We start from the raw sequence: 22,538 nt of genomic DNA, 5'->3' as shown, positions 1-22,538 counted from the left end.
ATTATTTTACCTTTCACACTCTAATTATGTGCTACCAATAAATTGGCTCCTTTGCCAGTTTCTCCTGTAAATTCTGGCCCCTTTTGCCTGTTATCTGTAGTCCAAATTGCAGTCATCGCTATTGACAGAATCTCCTTTCTCTATTCCCATGTTGGCTTAGTTGTTAGAATGTTTTCTGCTACATTATGCAAGTAATATTTTATGTGGCTGTTATGTTTTTTTCCTTAAGGATCTGCATCCAAAACCCCAGCCTATCTTTATTTTTTGAGCTTCCCTCATTTCATCATCTTTTTCCACTTTGAATTATAGCTTTCTGCTTGAGCTATGCACAGGAGCCGTAACTGTGTAGCTCTGAAATATCTCTTCAAATCAGGCAATCCCAAACCACCTTGTTCTGTTGGAATGCTTATCCCACTTGATTCTTACCTGTTCCCCTTCCAGATAAAATCCTTCAAATTTGAATTGCTGTCCACAACTTCTCACCTGGTTGATAAAAATATGCCTGACCTGTGTATAAAACTAAAGGGACTAAAACACTTTCACTGTATATATATTGCTATCCATATCCATAAAAGAGAGCTTCCAGTTTCTCAATTTTTATCGTTTGTTTTGTCTCTTCCTATATATCCTTATCTTTTGTTTTGTCTCTTCCTATATATGCCATAACAGGATCTTTTTAACCCATCCTAAGTTCATTTTATCAGTCATCATAAATATGGGTATTGCTGAACCAATTCATGTGTGGGTACACAGTTTACAGCTATTGCCTTTCTTTTGTCTTCATTAATTTTGTATCCCAAAAAGACTTGAAACTGTGTCAGAATTTTCCACAAGACTGAAATGTCCTTTTCTGGGTTTTATCGGGTACAAAATAATATCGTCTGGAAATAAAGCCAACTTTTCCTAATTACCAAACCAATTATATCCTTGAATTTCTAAGTCCCTTATTTTCTTATCAGTGATTCTAAATATAACACAAATATCAAAGGGGAAAGAGGACACCCCTACTTGGTTCCTCTATTCAAACAACTTATCAGTGAGGTACTCCCAACTTTATTTTCCCCTTCGAGCTATCATATATCCTCCTAATTAACCGTATTATTGTGTCAGGAAATGCAAATAATTCCGTTGCCCTATTCATAAAATCCTGGCTTATTTTGTCAAATCCTTTCTCAGCATCAAGACGGACCAACAACAGTGGTATTTTTTACGTACTGCTTCCCTCTAGATCATCATTGTTCTGTTAATGTTGTCAATAGTTTGCCTCCCCTCCACAAAACCACATTGATCCATATCTATCAATTTTGGCAACACCTTTGCCATCCTTTTAGCCATTGTAGACATAAACACTTTGTAATTATAGTTTGAAATCAAAAGGGGCCTGTATGAAGCTGTGTCTGATGTGCCTTTACCATCTTTAGATATTATAGCCACCACAGCTTTCCTCTAGGATGATGATGTTTCTCCTCCTTTTAAATAGTGTTAAACAAAATCTTCCAGGTCTTTATCACTTTCTTCCCTCCATGCATTCAAACGTCCAGAGGAATACCATATCTTCATAGACTTTCCTGTAGATTGGTTATATATCAGCATTTTCATCTCATCTCCTCTTGTTCTGTTAATAACTGTGCCTCATCTACCTCTAGCCTTGGCATATTTAATTCTTCCATAAATATTTCCATTTGTACTTTTCCTTGATTTCTGTGCAGATTTTCATAACATTTCCAAAATATGTTTAATACCTCTATAGGATCTGTGGTTATTTTCCTTGTTATAGGCACCCTAAGCTTGGCAACAGCCCTTTCAACTTTCTTTTGCCGAACAGTTGTGCGAAAAGCTTTTGTGCTCTGGAGTTATCAAAAAACAGTTGCTTAACTGCAATCTTTAAACTTATGCATGCTGTTCAGGTAGTCCCTTATTTTCTCTTCAGCACTCTGCAATTGTGCCTTTTCTCATTCTGTAATATTCCCCCTATTCTGAAATACTTTAACATTTGTCAGTCCCTCTAAGCATTTCTTGTTACTTATTAACCTTATCACTTTTTCTTTTATTTTTACCCTAGTTTTAAACTTCACTTTCATTTATCCCACTGCATAGCTGTATTTTCTGAAGAAAGGTTGTCTTTCATAATAACTGAATGATGTCCACTACCCATTCATTAAATTCCTCTCTGTTTAACAGATAAGTGGGGAAGTATCTTGTCTCATTTTTATTTCATTACCCTGCATTTTTATTTTGGCTCTGATTGGCGCATGATCTAAAATAGGTATTGGATGTGTTCATGCCTCCCAACTGTACCAAATTACTCTGTTTTTACCGAGTTTTGAGGCCCAAATAATGGGGGTGCCACAATTCCCAAGTGGCACCCCTTCATTCCTGATTTATTTTTAAAAATGTTTTCTTTTCGCAGTTTGGAGCTGACGTCATCACATGCGTGATGACATCAGCTCAAGGGCTAAGCTGCGAGTGCGGAAACGTCTGCTTTAGTTTTTTTGAACTAGCTGCAAGTGCAACTTTCAACTTACTGAAGGAAACATCTGCTTTTGAACTTTGGACTAGCTGCGAGAGCATGGGAGCGTGGAATGAACTTTCAACTTAAGTGCTTAAGTCTTTGTAGCTGGACTATGCAAGCACGGACATTTTCTTCTGTTGTGAAAGTTACTGAAGGAAGCTTTGGAGCCGAACTTGCTTTCTGCTTGTCAGAACCATGGAAATTACTGCTTTTTTTTTTTTTAGTGAAACTTTGGAGCCAAACTTTTCCTCAGGAAGCTCTGTGTGTGTGTGTCTGTGTGTGTGTGTGTCTGTGTGTGTCTGTGTGTGTGTGTCTGTGTGTAAATGCCCCCAATTCAATACACCTGGTGACTAGAGGTACTCAGGCTCAAACCCTGTACCTTGGGTACAGGTAAAAAGAGCCTAAAGTCCCTAGCTGCCATCACTTTTGAATTTATGCCTCATATTTTTGTTCTATTCCTCATTAAATTTGTGGTATTCAGGATTTTTGTGGCAATGACAAATCACTGAAGGATTGAATTCACTAAATAATGACAGACATTTGAATTTCAGACTTCATATTCTTCAGAAAATAAATGGTAACACAAAACCTTTTATTCTAGCAATTTTCTAAGTTTATAAGATCAGTATTTGAAATTTGTCCCTATCTTGGAGCTGTATGCCCCCATCATTGGCTTTCTTCAGGTTTTTATGATGGAAATGTTCTGAATTGGGCAGTTTTGTCATTATTGTTCCATGCATTTTGTTTCATTGTCTACTGGAAAAATGTTCAAACAATAAATTTTAAAATGCGTTCTAACTTAAATCTAACAAGTGTGCTGTATTATACAAGGAATATAATTTAATAAAGTCAGGGGTTAACAATGACCGCCACCAGTACTGTTGGCCAACAGGGTGCTGGCGGAAATTGGGCTAATGTTGGCCGAAGAAGTGGAAGGCATGCCTGAAGGCAGGTAAAGGCTAGGACTGTAATAGTGAGGGTCAGAACTTTGAATGTTGGCAGTATGACTGGTATAGGGAGAGAGCTAGCTGATATGATGGACCGATGGACGGTTGGTATATTGTGTGTGCAAGAGAACAGATGGAAGGGGAGCAAGGCTAGGTGTATCAGAGGCGGTTTCAAATTGTTTTATCATGGTGTGGATCGGAGGAGAAATGGCGTAGGCATTATCCTGAAGGAACAGTATGCTAAGAGTGTTTTGGAGGTGAAAAGAGTGTCTGACAGAGTGATGTTTATGAAGCTGGAAATTGATGGTGTAATGATGAATGTTGTTAGTGCATATGCTCCACAAGTTGGGTGTGCGATGGATGAGAAAGAACATTTTTGGAGTGAGTTAGATGAAGTGGTGATGACTGTACCCAAGGGTGAGAGACTGGTGATTGGAGCAGATTTCAATGGGCATGTTGGTGAAGGGAACAGAGGGTCTGAGGAAGTGATGGGTAGGTATGGTGTTAAGCAAAGGAATGCAGAAGGTCAGATGGTAATGGATTTTGCAAAAAGGATGGACATGGCTGTGATGAATACGTATTTTAACAAGAGGGAGGAGCATAGGGTGACATACAAGAGTGGAGGAAGATGCACACAGGTGGATTATATCTTATGTAGAAGGGCCAATCCAAAGAAGATTCGATACTGTAAAGTGGTAGCAGGGGAAAGTGTAGTTAGGCAGCATAGGATGGTGGTTTGTAGGATGACATTGGTGATCAAGAAGAGGAGGATGAGTGTGAGGGCAGCACCAAGGATCAAATGGTGGAAATTGAAAAAGGGTAATTGTGAGGTGATGTTTAGGGAAGAGTTAAGACAGGCACTGGGTGGCAGTGAAGAGTTACCGAATAGCTGGGTAACTACAGCAGAGCTAGTAAAAGAGATGGCTAGAAAGGTGCTTGGTGTAACATCTGGAAAGAGGAAGGAGGACAACGAGACCTGGTGGTGGAATGAAGAAGTACAGGAGAGTATAAAGAGAAAAAGGTTGGTGAAGAAGAAGTGGGATTGTCAAAGAGATGAAGAAAGTAGACAAGATTATAAGGAGATGAGGTGTATGGCAAAGAGAGAGCTGGCGAAGGATAAGGCGTATGAAGAGTTCTATAAAAGGTTGGACACTAAGGAGGGAGAAAAGGACCTGTACCGATTGGCTAGACAGAGGGACCGAGCTAGTAAAGATGTGCAGCAGGTAAGGGTGATAAAGGATAATGAGGGAAACATACTCACAAGCAAGGAGAGTGTGTTGAGGAGATGGAAAGAGTACTTTGAGGGGTTGATGAATGAAGAGAATGAGAGGGAGAGAAGGTCGGATGATGTGCAGATAGTGAATCAGGAAGTGCAGTGGATTAGCAAGGAGGAAGTAAGGATTATGAAGCGGATGAAGAACGGAAAGGCTGTTGGTCCCGATGACATACTTGTGGAAGCATGGAGGTGTTGAAGTGAAATGGCAGTGGAGTTTTTAACTAGATTGTTTAATGAAATCTTGGAAAGTGAGAGGATGCCTGAGGAATGGAGAAAAAGTGTTTTGGTACCAATTTTTAAGAATCAGGGTGATGTGCTGAGCTGTAGTAACTACAGAGGGATTAAATTGATCAGTCACAGCATGAAGTTATGGGAAAGGATTGTGGAAGCTAGGTTAAGAAGGGAGGTGATGATTAGTGATCAGCAGTATGGTTTCATGCCAGGAAAGAGCACTACAGATGTGATGTTTGCTCTGAGAGTGTTGATGGAGAAGTACAGAGAAGATCAGAAGGAGTTGCATTGTGTCTTTGTGGATTTAGAGAAAACATTTGACAGGGTGTCTAGAGAGGAGTTGTGGTATTGTATAAGGAAGTCGGGAGTATCAGAGAAGTATGTAAGAGTGGTACAGGATATGTACAAGGGTAGTGTGACAGCTGTGTGGTCTGCGGTGGGAGTGACGGATGCGTTTAAGGTGGAGGTGGGATTACATCAAGGATCAGCTCTGAGCCCTTTCTTATTTGCAATGGTGATGGACAGGTTGACAGACGAGATCGGACAGGAGTCCCCATGGACTATGATGTTTGCAGATGACATTGTGATCTGTAGTGAGAGTAGGGAACAGGTGGAGGAGACCCTGGAGAGGTGGAGATATGCTCTGGAGAGAAGAGGAATGAAGGTCAGCAGGACTAAGACAGAATACATGTGTGTGAATGAGAGGGAGGATAGAGGAATGGTGAGGATGCAGGGAGTAGAGGTGGTGAAGGTAAATGAGTTTAAGTACTTGGGATCAACAGTTCAGAGTAATAGTGAGTGTGGAAGAGAGGTGAAGAAGAGAGCATAGGCAGGATGGAGTGGGTGAAGAAGAGTGTCAGGAGTGATTTGTGACAGACGAGTACCAGTGAGAGTGAAAGAGAAGGTCTACAAGAGGGTAGTGAGACCAGCTGTGTTATATGGGTTGGAGACAGTGGCATTGACAAAAAGGCAGGAGTCAGAACGTGACGTGGCAGAGTTGAAGATGTTAAGATTTGCACTGGGTGTGATGAGGGTGGACAGGATTAGGAATAAGTATATTAGAGGGTCAGCCCAGGTTGGAAGGTTTGGAGACAAAGCCAGAGAGGCAAGATTATGTTGGTTTGGACATGTGCTGAGGAGGGATGCAGAGTATATTGGAAAAAAATATGCTAAGGATGAAGCTGCCAGGTAACACGAAAAGAGGAAGGCCTAAGGTAAGGTTTATGGATGTGGTGAGAGAGGACATGCAGGTGGTTGGTGTGACAGAGCAAGATGCAGAGGACCGGAAGAAATGAAAACAGTTGATCTGCTGAGGTGACCCCCAACAGGAGCAGCCGAAAGAAGAAGAAAGTCTGGAAGGTGTATCAAAGAAAGCATGTATAATTCTTGTTTTGTGTGCAAGACAGGGGCCTATGATTTGAAAACAGCCCAAAGGTAATCTGTATACATCACTGGCCAGATGCATTTTCTTTGGATGTGGTGTGGGTTTCAATGCTGTTAAAATGAATATGAGTTTCAAGGGCGGAGAAGTTTTAATGCCAAGTCTATTTTCATTGTGAGACAGTGTTGCTTTGTTTAGCAGATATCTCTTAGTGTTTGTGCATTGTGTTATAAAATGTAAAAAATAAAATCAAAGTAATCATTGTAGAAGTAAAGCAGCTTGCACACATTAGTGTTTATGGTAAATGGGGTGAAATAGCCAGGTAATAGGACATTGGAATGGCTGCGGGGGGACTCTGGTGCCATATTTTGGTTGTCTGTTCTTCAGTTTGCATTTAAAAGTTGGTATCCCACAATTCCATTGGAGTGGGTGGTATTACTTATGTATGCTAATTTTACATTAATCAGCGTACAGATTTTTACCTATTTTTCATGGGCCTTGTCTAGATTTTTGATGTTTCCAGGTTGAGAGGTATGGATGTGTATCAAAACCTTCAAATAAATGCACATGTTCCTGTGAAATATATTTTCTGTCTAGCCTAGCCCATAATTTGTATCTTGAGAAATATGTAAATCCTCTTCAAGCTCTTACTACTGAATTCACATCTTCCATACCAAATATTTTCATAAATTTCTTCAAACATCTACCTTCTTTTGTTATATTTCTGTTTTAGGCCTCTTAGATACATCATCAATATTGCAAATCAAATTCCAGTCCCCATCTATAAGTAATATTCCCTGCTGAAAACTGATTATTTCTCCCAAAATTTTCTTAAGTTCCATTGCAGCAGTTTTAGGTGGAATGTAAATACATGCCAGCATGATTCTCCTCCCTTGCCAGCAGCCTGTTACTATTACAAATCTACCATTATTTTTTTTTACCTCTTGTATCACTACTTGAGCTCCTCTAGCACTTAATATAAGTACGTCCCTTTACATTCTTCTCAGGTATTCTGCTGAATAACCATCCTGAAAGCCTTTCTTTATCAAATTCACATGCTCGGTTCTTTTCAAATTTGTCTCCTGTATAGTTATTTGCACTGTGTATTTCTTAATATAGTACACTACTCTACCTGTGATACCATTTATATTCATAGATAATTATGATAAATTATTATTCCCTCCTGTTATGTATAACAGATTTTTTTTTTTAAATATCTAGTTTCAGCTTTTGTGTTACAGGCATGCACTAATGTTTGTAAGTTGATATTTTATACAGTTGTTTCTTGTCATATACATTTGAATGAATGTCACATCTTATAAGATTTTTTGTTTTAATGAAAACTCTGAAACAAGAACAAACACACCACCTGAACACATTAACCTAATACAAATACGCAAAACTATGTACATCTTCATATAATGAAGTTTTAACCCTCCTAATAGGAAAAGTTGTCCTAAATGACCTATATTTAAGGTTATCCCATCCTAAGACACATAATACAGTCTGTGCCTTTACTTGCACTAAGTGGCATCTGTTTTTATCTTATTCCTTACCCAGATGTAGAAAACAACTTGAATGATTTCAGAAAACATTATCATTTAACTATGTGAAAACATTTTAGCTAATGGGAAAAATAATTCTATTTTTATTGCCCTCTTATCAGCTTTTCTCCACAGAAACTTGAGAACCAGATACATAGTTGCCTTCAGCTACGAGCTTCTCATGTTGTAGTTTGAACATTTATTTACTAAAAAAAACTTTTCATTACATTCCATGCTTTCTCATTTACTTGCTTCCACTAAAAATGTGTTGTTATATCAAGCCAAGGGCCTTAATCCAGTCAAATTTAAGAAAAAGCATAGCAAATTTATTTATATCATGATCTGCATATTTTTACAACCCCATACGTCACCTCAACAACCCAGGATTACAGCCTATTATCTTAAACATGTTTTTATCCAGGTTTTCTTTTCTTTTCTTTTTACATTGCAGTGCCTAAATTTCCTTAAACTAAAGAAGGAAAGAAAAAGAAGAAAAAAATGGCACCTGTTTTACTTTAGTATCCATGTAACACTAAAATGTAACGGAAAATGCTTTTCTTTGTAAGTCATGTTTTATAAAAAAAAATTGATGAGAACAAAAATTCTTATACTTAGTTATCTCTTTCCTTCCTCTTCACCTCGTCTTAATGGTCTTGCAAACATTAATGGCATGAAGTAGGGCATATGGTTTACAGTTCCCTACAAGTTTAACAAAGTCAAAAAAGTCCATTTCCCTGTATTCTTAGTTCATAGTTCATAGTTCATAGTTTAGTACTAAGCTAACTGCCCTTGCGAGCCATTGTAAGCCTAGCCAATTATCCCTTGTGAGGCTCAAACCCTGCACCTTGTGTTTGTAAGGCAAACACCTTAACCATTAGGCCACCCTCCCAACTTGTTCAGCCATATTTCACAAATGTGATTGATTCTTTAGAGTTCCACATTTATCCATTAATTTCCGAGTTGTTGGCTTTCTTCCTGTTTATTTCCATATCCCAGTTCTATCCTCTGGTTCATTTCCAGTACACTCTTGGTTCTTCTTTTCAACTCCTGTGCTTTTCTCTCAAGCATTTTGCCTTGGAACAATGGAAAGGTTTCAGTGGCATAGTCTCTCTCTCTCTCTCGAGTTTCTTATCTGAAGAATAAGAAGCAGAGTCCCCTTCTGTTTGATAGCTCACTTTTTGTTGGACACACATTTGTATTTCCTCCTTAGCATGATCTGCCTCAAAAATGACTTTGACCCTTCCAAAAAAATATTCTGAAGATAGCTGAATACGGCAGCTTGAATCTCTCACCTGCCTCTTGACATTTCCTGATTAATGGAATAAATTTATTTCTCTTCTGTTTGCTGTGCGGTGAGTAATCATTGTCCACAAACACTGTACTGTCTTCATCTTTTAGTACTTTGTCCTTCTGCCACAGTTTTGTCAGAATCAACTCGTTCTGCTGATAGGATTGCATCTTTACTATTAGAGGTCTTGTCTTCTTTCCCATAACCAGGTTTGGAGCATACACATAATGTGTCCTTTCAGTTAATAATTCCTGCTGTGGAATACCAGTCCAGTTACTTATTTGTGCGTTCTTAAACTTAATATAGTCCGTTCCTTCCAGTTTTGCTGGTATAGCACAAAATCTAATTTTTTTCGCTACATCCTTTGTCCTCTAATTCTACCATTTTTTGAAGCATTTCTTCTTGAACAGTCTCATACTCAGCCAGCCTTTTTCTTCATTTTAACCTCTAATTTTTGCAGTTTTATCAGCTCATCTGAATGTCTGTTTAAAGCTTCTTCCATTTTTTTCAGCCTGTTGTTATTTAAGTTGATATGCTCCTTCAGTGTTTTATTTATTTTAATCAGCTCTCAGCACATTTGACTTATGATTTCTAGTAGTCTAGAGGAAAAAATGTCTTGCACCATACCAAAGCTGGAGCTTGAACTGCTTTTTGCTGAACAGCTGCAGAATCATACATTTTAACTGTTCAGATTTTCACAGAATGTCCAGATTTTTTGCCTCATAATTTTGGTCTGTTCCTCATAAAATTTGTGATTTTCTGGATTTTTTATGGTAAATCAGTGAGGACTGAATTCTCTAAGTAGTGAGGGGCATTTGAGTTACAGACTTCATATTCCTCATGAAATACATGGTAACACAATACCTGTTATTCTAGCAACTTTCTAAGTTTATAAGAACAATGTTTAAAATTTGTCCTTATTTTTGTAACTTTGTCCCCTCATTATTTTGGTTTTGCCCAGATTGTTTGTGCTAAGAGATTGAGAGCTATGTGCACGATTCTTCCCAATGTTTTCTCCTCACTTTTTATGGTTGATTTTCTTTCTTTGAGTTCTCTAAATTTCTTCTTTGCTCGCATCCATGGCAGTGCACTTACTAGCCAGTAACTGAAATGTATCCAAAAAGGCAAATTCACTGGTTCTCTTTTCTGAATTTCTGTTTTCACACTGGGATAGCTGAAATTAAGCTGTTGCTCAGTGTGCAGCCATCTTTGAAGTCCTTTGATTCCATTCATATTGAGCATGTTTTGTGACTTTTTACTTTGGATTGTCCATTGTTGACTTCACCGTTTTTTTAGTGTGTCAGACATTTCTGGAGGGCTATCTTTTCCTTTGACCATCATGTCACCACTATCATCAGACAATCATTCTGTTTAGCCTAATTAATAACCAGGGTCATCAAATCCAGATCAAAGGAGGTCTTAATCCTACTTAACTCTTATCTGCTCCATGACTGATCCCTGTGGTATGTACCTGTTAAAACACTTAAAAGCAAAACCTCAAAACATTAGATTTGTAAAAAAACACAGACGCAGTACAATGAACGTCTCATCACAAAATATTAACTAGAAAAATGTATTAAGTGCTTTCGTTCCTTTACATTCAAGAACGTCTTCAGAATAAATAACTTAATACAGAACTTCTGCAGAAGTTCTTGTATGTGAAGAAATGAAAGTGCTTAATAAATTTTCCTAGTTAATGTTTTAGTTAATATTTTGTGGTGAGACTTTCATTACACTGCGTTTGTGTTTTTTTTACATGCCTATCAAAACATTTTATTCAACTTGAGGGACCTCAGAGATTCCTAACAGAAAAGTATGGGCTAATCCCTTTGTTATCCAGATTGTCTCCATTTTCATTATCTATGTTTAGTGTTTAAAGTAGTGAAAGGCCCTTTGTTCCTTGATCTCTGTCATGTCTTAGCAGAACAAAAGGCTCTTCAGATATCCATACAAAAGGACCGTGATGTTTATCAGCTAATTAATTTGACATGCTGGTGTGACTGTTTATTATCCCAGTAAATTCCCTCCACTGGAATAAACTACATCTGCATATTAAGCAAAGTAGTACCCTTCTATCTTCAGGATTAATTTTGACAATTTGATGGTCATTCGCAAATTCTGACTGGGCCTGTCTTGTGTGTCCCACCTGAAGGCAGGAGGTAGCATTTGTTATGGGTTGCCCTATCTAGTATTTACATATGAACCTCTAAGTAGTGAAAACACAAAAAGCCAAATGACTGACTACATTCTAAATGAGTTCTCTAGCTCTGAGTTTATTTTTCTCAGTTTCCAGTTATTTTCTGTACAGTTTTGAAAAAGTGACATAAACAGACCATTGCTCTACAGGCATTTCTGAAAATGAAGCATTTTTTGGTGGTGGGTCTTAATAAATTTGGAAAAAATTAGAGATCTTGCACACCTTCTAACAAATGCATTAATTAGACCATGACTGATGTTCTTAGGAAGCTAGTTTCTTTTGCTGTTAAGACAAAATATACTGGCAGTACTGAATTTGTGAGAATTGGTCAAGCTGCTGGCCTTTATGAGGCAAAAACATAAAATCACAGTGTAGAACAAAACGTGTACTTAATACTGTGCTTATAGTCAGGTAACTATGTTACGTTTGTCTTTATCAGCAAACTCTTCAGTTTGGATAGTATGTTCTACAAATTCAGTTTGAAGTCTTGACTTAGGTTCATAGGTGTGTACTAAGCTAATGACCCTGGAGTCTTTACAAGTCTAGCCCATAGGATTACCGTGGCATCATGCCACCTGACCTTAATTCCCACTCCCTCTGTCAAGTAGAGCCACTGGAGTGATCCCCCGGGTGAGTTTTCTATTTCCCATCTGCTCATCAAGATTTCTCTTGACGAGGGCCATTGAGGTGCTCTGTTTGACATGTGTGGGAAGTCTATTCCATAGCATGGGCAGTCTCTGGGTTATGAACCTGCCCCTCCAGCATGTTCTGTTGATTGTGGTAATGAGGTTGAGGTCTCTGGAGTGTGTGGTGCGGAGGGATTGGGATTTCTTTCGATGTAGCATTTCTAACAGAGCTGGGTCAGACATGCCTTTGTAAGTCAAGCAGAGATCGCCTTTAAGTAGGCGATATGAGACCGAGAATAGTTGGAGTTTGAGTCTGCCCTTATAGGACAAGTGTTTAAGGCCTAGTATCCTCTTTGTGAGGTACTTTTGCAGCCTCCCAGTTGTTGTAGGTGTCTAGTGAGGTACATGGCAAATGGGGCATTGTACTCAATGATTGGCCTAATGAGGGAAGAGTAGAGGGAGGCAATGAACTCTTCCTTCCTGGATGCAAAACCCTTAGTAATGAGATGTGCCACATAGAAAGACTTTCTGACCACAGTGGCAATATGGTGGTCAAAAAAGAGGTTGCTGTCAGATCTCTTATAATGCCTTCTGTGTTCAGTGGGCTACCATCAATGTGGTAACTCATGGGAACTAGGTTTTTCCCAAAGGGGATGACACATTTTTTGGCATTGAGCTTAAGGCCATGGTTCTGACACCAGTCATTGGTCTCAATGAGGCCTTTCTGTAGGATGTCAGCATCACTGGGGAGTTAATAATAGCTCCCAACTTGCAATCGTCTGCAAACTTTGTCAGCCAGAGTCCCTTCGTGCTTTTTTTATCTTGGTTGTGTCATTTTGTGGTGTAGCAGTTTGGATTCAGCTGTTGTCCGTTGGTATTTCCCTTCGTGTTGGCCTGGACTTCAGAGAAGTAGATACCAAACAGGAGGGGACCCAGGACCGAACCCTGTTGGACTCCTCTCATGACTGTTCGGCAGTCTGACTTGGAGTCAGCTACTTTCATACCATGGGTTCTATCTGTGAGCCAGTTTGCAACCCACCTAGTGATATAGGGGTTGATGCCTAGCTTAGTGAGTTTTTCCTGTAATTCCTGAGTGGGGAATGGTATCAATGGCCTTGGCCAGATCAAGGTAGGCTGTATGAACCTTGCCTTCATCCACAGCTCTGGTAACTGACTCAAAGAAGTTGACCAGGTTGAGCAGGCATGATTTACCTTTCACAAAACCAAACTGTGTGAGATCCAGATTTTGGAGATTCCCTATATCTTTGTTTATTAGGTCTATGATGATGCATTCCATAGCTTTGCATATCAGACTCGTCAGGCTAATGAGAAGATAGTTCCCAGGGTCTGTAGTCACTCCTCCTTTATGGAGAGGGATGACTGTAGCAGTGCGCCATTCGGTAGGGACAAAGCCTGAGGTGAGGCTGTGATTGAACAGGGCACACAGGTGATGTGCCAGTTCACTCTGTAGTTCATGTAGAACACAGCCAGGGATATTGTCCGGTCCCATAGATGCTGTATTCTTTGCCATGGACAGTGCTGTTTTAACCTGTGCAGCAGTAATACTGGGTGCATGGCAATCTACTAGAATTCTGATTGGTCCTTTGGGGGGGGGGTAAAGTTTGCACTAAATATGTCTGCCAGTATATTGGCAATGTCTGTTGGCTCAGTATAGTAGGTACCATTGTGCACTAGCTCAGACCAAATCTGGGTATTGCCGTGGAGATTCTTTACATAACTGTAGAAGGCTTTGTGATTGTCTTTACTATCTGCTGCAATTCTGTTTTCATAGCTAGCTTTAGAGGATTTGATGACGGATCTCAACTTTTTGTTGAGGCTGATAAGGGAGTTTTTCCAGTCTTGAGGCTTCACCTTATTCTGCATCAGTTTCCTACTTCTGTTGTAGAGTTTGTTTGACCACCAGATTGGCTTCCTTTTTTTGGAGGAGGGCATCTTGGTTCTGTTGGGTATGGTAAGATCCATGCATTTGTGTACGTCTTCATACAATGCATTGGTGTATGATTCGGCGGTCATGCAACTATTCTCCATTTACATGGGTGCCGTGAAGTTAGCCATCTCTGTTTTTAGGAGCCCAAAGTTAGATTTGGAGAAGTTTTTCATGGTGGTTACCTTTGTGGGGGGGGATGTGGATTTCCAAGGTGATTAGTTTGTGGTTGAATCTAACCAGGGAGGGGTTGACTATTGGTATAGAGCAACGGTTGTCCATGTTAGCAATGACCAGGTCAAGGATGTTGTTACTTCTAGTGGGGGTAAGAACGAGCTGGTCCTGGTCATTGGAATTAATGAATTCCAGGAAACGTTGGGCAAGTATATTGGTACATGAGTAGTTTTCCCAGTTAATAGAGGGGTAGTTGAAGTCACCCAGTATGAGAGTGTTAGGTTGGACCCTAATATTCTCCAGGGTGCTTAAGAACATGGAGTGTGAGTCTTGGGATATGTTTGGGGACCTATAGCAGGCTATGACCTGAATCGCTGTCTTACCCAATGTTAGCTGCACCTGAAGTATCTCTGATGCCTTATGTTGGGCTACCAGTCGGAGTTGTGTGCATCCTTTATGAATATGGAAACATCACCGCCTTTGGAGCTTCATTCCAAGTTCTGGGGCTGAAAGGTGTGGAATGAGTTATAGCTTGGTAGTGCAGCGGTGCTTTTTGCTGTCTTGAACCAGGTCTCTGTTACAGCACAAATGTCGATGTTCTCCATTTTAAGGAGTGCTTTGAGCGAGTGCATTTTGAGATTTAGACTTCTAGTGTTGAGCAGCATGATCCTCAATTTGCAATTTTTTATAGCTGTTGTGGTGGTAATTTGGTCTTTGGAACACCACCTAAAATAAGGCACTATAGGGGTGGCAAAAGCCTTGGCCAGTTTCCGGAAGCCCAGGGGTGACAGATGCAGGCCATCTCTGGCAAAGCATCGAGGTTTGTCAATCATGTCATCCCAGGCAGACAGTTACTGGATCCCCTTAGAATGACACCAGAAACTTAACCAATTGTTGAAATTAGTAATTTTCTGCTTATACTGTAGTATTACTCTGGGTGATGACAGGATATTGCTCAGGGCTAGGGTCATACCCGCCTGGGCTACATAATCTGAGAGCTCCTCCATGTCTCTTTTCATGTATTCCAGGGAGGTACGTCTCAGGTCATTCACAACTACATGTACAATGACAGAGTCATATTTGTACCTGTTGTTGAGGGACCTGAGTGTGTGCATTATGTGGTGGATCCTGGCACCTGACAGGTGGCTGACTGTTACTTTCTCCTTATTCAACCTAGTGAGTGGGACATCAGTGTGCCTCACTATCGAGTCACCTATGACTAGTGTGTTGGGCATGCTGTTTTGCCTTAAGGGGTTTGGTTGAGTGGCACACTGTTTAGGAGAGTTATATGTCTTGTGATTAGTGTTGTGTTGTGGTGGTCTAGTGCGTTCCTGCCTTGGAGGTCTCTGCTGTTTGGATAGATTTTTATTGAAAGCCTCCATGAAGGTGGGTGTGTGGTTTGTGTTTTTATGTGAAGGCAGTGCTGGTGTGTGTTCTGGAGGACTATGTGTTCCATGTGGTGTGGAGCAAGTGTTGACCTTCTCCTCTTGACCAGCTATTCCGGTCTTGGCTGGAGAGTGCGTGGATTCCAGTTTGGATATATAAGTGCAGCTCTCGCAAGTCTGAGTGTTGGGAGGTAAGAGGAGAGGGTTGTCAGTGTACATGAGGCAGTTGCTACATTGCCTCAGGATGCCCAAATTCACCAGGTTAATAGGAGAAAGCACAGGGAATTGACCTTTATATATATTATATTACTTTACCTTTATATATATTACTTAGGGTAGTTCACATTGCCTTCCTCATTCTGAAGTGAAAGCAGAAAATCTCTAACTTTTGTCAAGAAGTACAAATAGTGCAGTATAGAACTGATCCTGTCCCACATATTTTCTTGCAAAGCTGCATTTTATTTTGATAAATGAACAGCGCTAAAGGTAATAGTGCAATCATTTTTTTTTGTTTGTTTTATATACAGAGGATTACTATTCCCCAGTTAGCACAGATTACATGGTTATGATAGCAGTATTATTTATCTGCTTGTTAATCGTGCAATACTTATTAGATACAACTTCCTATTTACAGGGCAGGTGGAAGCATTGTATGCTTAAATGATTTCTTCAGAGATGAATATGATGTAACTTGAGACTGAGGAAATCAAACTGAGGGCCGATAGGATGAAACTCATTAGCAGCTTATAGCCTTAACCCCATGTACTGCTCTCCCTTTGCAAGTAAGGCAAGCAACATAGTATTGCCATTCAGTAGGTAATTCAGAACTCTGTAGGCTACCAGTTCCCTGGAGCATCTTATCCTTTATGTTTATTAGCAAAGTAGGAGCATATGTACTTTTGAGACATTGTCAGACAAAGTTTTGTTTACTAAAATCTCTGTTTTGTTCATATCACCAACTTTATTCCTAGAAATTTGATATTCTACACCCCCCTGATATCTGATTATAGAAATATCTGAGTAATAAAATGCCTCTGTTCACATAAGCCATTTTTTTGTACTTCCCATGTATGAATCTGGGCACTTCAAGTCATGCTATTGACTCATTTGTTCCCCTCTAGTAGAAATAAGACCAGGTTTTTGTTGACTTATTCCACTGATGTGAATTTGGCATGTGATGTTATTAAGCGTAACTGGTGTATTTTACGCACAAATGTAGATTTAAGAGATAAAGTAAGTGATACACCTAGCTTTTCGTTTTGTAATAACTTATAATTATGTAGGCAGTTATGTTATAAAAACAATGATTTGAGCAAGAAGGTTGTGTTGTCAGAACGAAAGGAAAGTTTTCCTTGCAGGAAATGTAAGTGTTGTCAACTTTTATATCCTAATTTTTGTTTTGAGCATCCAGTTTTGCATTATAAGATAGAATTTTCTTTTTATGCTGATTGCCTTAGACAATCCTTCCTTAGTATCTAGGTGAGACCTAATAGGCACAAAGGAACTCTATTAATGATTGAATACATTAGCATTGGCGGGGGGGGGGGGTAATCAAGTAAAGGGCGTTGCTCTCAAATCCCAAGTGTTCTGGTTTTGCCAGGTTAATTTTGCTTATTTGTCCTGTAGGCTGTTTTGTGGTAAGAATTTATGACAGATCATGTGTACTTTTCATTTTAGGTTATATTATTTCTATGGAAGCTGTTAGATTGGCTATATAAACATGTTAGGATGGCACACAATGTGCATAACTTGTGCTGCCTCCCCACCTGGAGTAAGTTAACTTTTTCAAAAGATACTTCTAAATTTTCTTTCCTTGATCAGTGAAAACTAAGCTGATCTTAGTGTGTACAATACTAACATATTTCATATTAACATCTGTTGTGTGTGTGTGTGTGTGTGTGTGTGTGTGTGTATACACATTTTATTTTATTTATTTATTTATTTGTGACACTTTTCCTCTATGCCTGACAATCATCAAGCCTTCTCCTTTGGGATACCCATTCATTCTTCAGTGATAGCAAATCCTCAGAGTCAGTAGGTTGGGGGCAGGCCCTCACCTGCATCCCAGCTATTATAGTATTCTATATTGTAATGTCCTAAACCCTTCCCTAATAACAAGATGAGCACTTGTATCACAGAAGGACTGACCATGCTCTTTTGTACCTACATGCCTGTATCATGGTGATAGACGCTACCATACCAGCTTGTGTTGTGGCGCCCACATCCCTGTTGCACTGGCTTTTCACACCCAGATGTGCAAGTGGCCTCCAGTGGAATCTTTGTCAACAGACAAGTGACACAAGCTAGGAAAGACCACAGCCCACCTCCCAGGATGTGCATGCCCATCTTCCCTACCTGTGCAAATTGAACTCTGGTCACCAACACCTTAGGCAGAGCTTATCCCTCCATGACACTGTTGCAGGCTTGTGTGTGTGATATTTAAAGGCATCTCACAAAATACGTTTTTAAGAAGGCGGAATTTTGAGAATTTTTGATTAGTGTTCCATTTCACAATATAAATTCTCAGAACCATAGTCGGAGTAGAGAGAGATAGTTATTGATATTTTAATGCTTGCATATTCCTTACACCCAAATGATTTTCCTAAAAAGATTTTACATATTTATCTCATTTTGAGGCACTGTTGCAGTTAGGAAACTTGGTGGCGTAGTACGTTGTCTTCTGCTTCACAACTCTGTTGTCTTGTGTTCACTTTGACTTTCGATTACATTTTGTTTGGAGTGCGTATGTTCTCTCAGTTTCTGAATTTATTTTACTGCTCGTGGTGTTTTTGGATTATTACTTAAGAGCTTCCGTTCTGGAGTTGGTTACTGCTTATACCAGGTAGAATTTATCGTTTGTTTTTTTTTAGTTCTGGGTGTTTGCATTTTTCCGCCTTTGGATCCTGCCTTGTTACTGGTTCATTTGTGTCTCCCAGTTTCTGTACAAGTCTTCTCCTGACACTCCATTTCCTCCCACCTTCCTAAAAATCCCTGGTCTGGGCTGCAAGGAGTTCATCAATGATTATTTCAAGTAATGGCTTGTTTTACTGTGAAGCAACACTTGGCATATGAGCAGTTCATTTGTATAACTTTCTGTGTCAGACTCTGCTATTGTCTAACTGGCAGATAGGGACCCAAGTAGTTGAGGGACACATTGAGTGCTGTATTCTTTGGACAGCCGTGTGCAGATAGCCCTCATTGAAGTAATACATAGGATAACATTCCAGAGTATGAAACAAGCCTTCATGTGCCTTAAACCCGTAAAATAAGCATTCTGAGTTTTCTCCTTAGGTTCGTGCTGGTCTTAGATTAGTGCTGCAAGCATAGTTATACATGTTACCCATCCTGTTTGTTAATCGTTTAAAGTTATTTTGAGGGGGGTGCAGATGCTGATCTACATCTGCCATTTGACAAATTTGGGTTTCTTACTTTTCATACTATTTCCTTTCACAGGTTTTGTTTTCTTTTTTCTTTTCGCAGTGTCTGTGTATTACTCCTTACTGCAGCATGACGCAATTGCACATTTGTGTTTTTGGCTTGCTCATCAGATTGTAGTAACTAATCAGGCACTTGAGAGACAGATATTCCACTGCCATTGTGGCTTGTCAGGGACCCTCATCTAGGGCAGGGGATTCTGCAAGGGGAGAATTGTGAATGTTATCCATCAGTGCTGCCCTCAGTTTTCCTTGTATAGGAAGGAGATATGACATATGACATATAGTCATACCCAGTGTCTGCCTATCTCCAGTGAGAGATGTCTGACCTCTGTTGACAAACATTACTGGAAGCTTTATGTTAGGACATTGTTGCTGCTGCATTTTTTTTTTTTTTTTTTTAGATTATGACAAAGTTGTGCTTAGGATAGTCTACCTACCTGGTTAACAAAGTGAAATAAATAAGTCCAAAGTGATGCCCTGTGTTGGCTGTCTGTCTTGCAGCTCAGTCCTTATTTTGAGATGTTACTAGTAGTGTTGCATATATTACTGCGGTGGTGGTGCTGCGGTAGTGTTGTCGCCTCACAGTTAGACGTTGCCCATTCTATTCTCTATTAGAACGTTTTCTGTGTGGCGACATGCATGAACGGGCATTCCTTCATTGAAGGTTGTGCATTAGGCCCGGCAAGCCAGCACGTAAAACTCTACTGCCAATCATTAGCGGACCGGAGTTCCGCTGTGGCGACCCGTAACTGGGAAACGCTGAAAGACACAAACAAACTAGTAGTGTTGCATATAGAAGTCCATCTGATGAACTTTTGTATAACCTGATTTGAGCTTTTCTTAAATTATTTCATTTCATTCAGGGCAAAATGAGATAATGTGCTGTATAGGCAGGGGGATTTTAAGACTTTGTGATTTGCTTACAAGAGCACTAGTGATGTGTGGAATGTAGCTTAAATCATGTTAGAACTAGAGCCAAAGGTAACTATCCTGTTTGATTTCTTACTTTCTTTTTTACTTAGCATTTTAACAGAATGAATCTTCCAGTGCTCTTTCAGAATAATTTATTGATGTGATTATAATACCATTCCAAAGTTTTGTGCTTTTTGATGAAGTAAAACGACAGAGATACAATCATTTTACTGATTACTGTATGTGAAGTAGACAGCGGTGTGGACATTGCCACTACACAGCCACAGGACATGTTGGGAGAGTTGAGCACTGTATCATTTTTCAGTGTAGGCATGCAGCAAATGCAGTGATATGTACTGATAACAACACCTATGTTCCTCTTCTCTGCTCTTTAGTCCACATAGCTGAGTCAGAGGTGGTTTGCAGCATCCAAGTGCAAGGAGCTGGAATAAAGGTACTTTTGTGACGCTGAATCCAAACATTGATGGGGGAGGGGAGTCATCTGTCTGGAAAGCGTATGAATGTCCTCTAAGTCTACACTGACATAGCATAGTGCTGCTTACTTTCTCAGCACAGTGAGAAGATTGTGGTTGAATAAGGGTGGGGGGATATGAAGCCAGGAAGCCGTGGGTGTGTCTGGGACTTGTGGGGATGATTTCACTGGGACAGCCTGGGATTGGATAGATTTGGGACAAAGTCTGAGTTGCAGCAGCAGTTGTAATTTTGCAGCAGTCAGCTAGCCAAAGTACAGAAGGATTAGAAAGGTGAGTTCCTTGCCTTCCTTTACTCACTGTTGTTTTGGCCATTTTTGTGGCTTTGCGGTGTTCTTTCTGGATAGCCTTATAATGTTGTCATAAAATTAATTGCATAAATCTGTTTTGTATGTAGGTCATTGTTCAAGAAATAAAGGTTATCCTTTTCTTTTTCAAGGGGTGAATTGCAAAAATGTTTTTAAAAAGTCACAGGATAAAGTGTTATATTTATGTATTTTTACTTGCTTCTGTTTTCTTTTCAGCCCTCTGGAACATCAAATGAAAATGATCCTGTTGATTCTTTGCCGCCTGGATGGGGTAAGTAACTTTTATACTCTTAGAACTTTGATTCACATGTGGCACTATTCTTGGCTTCATCTCTAGTGTTATGAAAGAAAAACCCTGGGGTCCATTACATGAAGAACTTTATGTAGTCTAGCGTAATGCATCTGTGAGAACTGTGATGCATACCAACATTTAAGAGCAGTAATCCATTCTGCTGTTTTCATATTTCTATATTTTGAGCTTCTCTTCTCTATCTTTCAGTGCAGAAACACATCAAGCAGAAAATAGTGGCACTGTTAGAAATTTCTGAAGGATGGAAGTTCATGTGTCATTATGTAGCATGAGTGCTCAACATACCCACATGTACATTGCAAACAGGTAATTTGTAATACTCAGATACAAAATAGATTTCACAACAAAGAAACACTGAGATTTTAATTAATTGAAGTTATTTTTCAACATCTTGATAGACTGAAAAAATATGTTTTATTGCAGTGCTTTTTTTCTTTAAACTTAAGGCTCAGGTTGAAACATTTAAACTCCTGCGACTTGCAGCCTGTTTGCTTTTTTTTGTTTTGTTTTTTTTTTTTTGACTGGGTCTGTTGTATTTGTACCTCTACAGCCAAAACAGCTAGTCACAAAAAATATGTTTTTGTTGAATCAAGAAAGACAAGGGCTCTGCTCAACAAAGAGATACAGAAGGAATGAAAATAAAAATTGTGACAAGTGGTCATTCTCTCATTTTACATACAGGTCTGTGTTGACACTGACACGCTCAGAGTAAACCACTTGAATTATGTGACTGACATGGCCAGGCAGTTTTAGACAGCTATTTTTCTCTTTCTCATGGGGAAGAAGGAGGGTCCATTGGCTGCCGTATATAGCTGTCCAGATAAAAGAACATTTTTGGTTAATTCTTCCATTTTTGCACACTGTAGTTTTTTCACTGTTTCATACTATATGTATTTTCCTTAGGGCTCCCAACACCTGCTCATATAACATATCTGTCCCTTTACCAGAGCAATAGCTTAGTCTTTAGGTGAGGGATCACAGTACAGTTTATTCCAGCAAGCAGATCATTTTAGGAAGACATTCAGGATAGTGGTGCAGTGGATTTGTCATCTTCAGTTATTTGAAGGGGGTTAGTTTTTGTTTTTCGTGTTTATCCTTAAGATGACAAAAGGTTCATTAGGAAGTTATACGCATGTGCGTTAAATCTGCCTGTTGCTAAACAGCATCTTTCCTGTGTTTACATGTTTGTTTGCGTCTTTCGGCTTTTCCCAGTTAGGGGTCACCACAACGGAACTCCGGTCCGCTAATGATTGGCAGTATGTGTTGTACTTTATTTAGTTAAAGTAGTTCTGCAGTCATGAGCATGTCTTCATTCTTCTGTACTTAAGAGATTGGAAAAATCCCCTTGTTACTTAAACTGTTTCATTCCTACTCATCCCAGTGATTATTGCTAGTTCTCAAACTGGGTTGTTAAAACTTTAAGCAGCCTTGTTGCTATGGCATCCACTTTTAAATATATTTGGAATGTTGCAAAAACCATCTGGGAGAGTAGGAGGGCAAAGATATGTCTGAGGAAGCTGACAGGGCAGCTCAGGAATTTGGCAATGCAGTTTAATTTTTGGGCAGAGTGTGAT

The 22,538-nt window shown here is 39.5% G+C and overlaps 1 protein-coding gene across 5 annotated transcripts in view; it reads left to right on the top strand.

The window, feature by feature from the left end:
* The window catches only part of WWP2 (WW domain containing E3 ubiquitin protein ligase 2), a 1,859,587-nt gene that overhangs the window by 1,392,462 nt on the left and 444,587 nt on the right, over positions 1 to 22,538 (top strand). For 4 of the 5 annotated variants that reach the window (XM_044081781.1, XM_044081779.1, XM_044081780.1 and 1 more), the window contains one exon: positions 20,871 to 20,925. In XM_044081781.1, the coding sequence (XP_043937716.1) occupies positions 20,871 to 20,925 (55 nt within the window). Of the gene's footprint in view, positions 1 to 20,597; positions 20,620 to 20,870; positions 20,926 to 22,538 lie in introns of those variants that run through there. The other variant, XM_044081783.1, reaches the window with a different exon arrangement.

The sequence above is a fragment of the Protopterus annectens genome, chromosome 8.part1, assembly GCF_019279795.1.
Source record: "Protopterus annectens isolate FY-2018-M chromosome 8.part1, PAN1.0, whole genome shotgun sequence".
NCBI lineage: Eukaryota > Metazoa > Chordata > Ceratodontiformes > Protopteridae > Protopterus > Protopterus annectens.
This window is presented reverse-complemented; position numbering and strand designations above follow the sequence as displayed.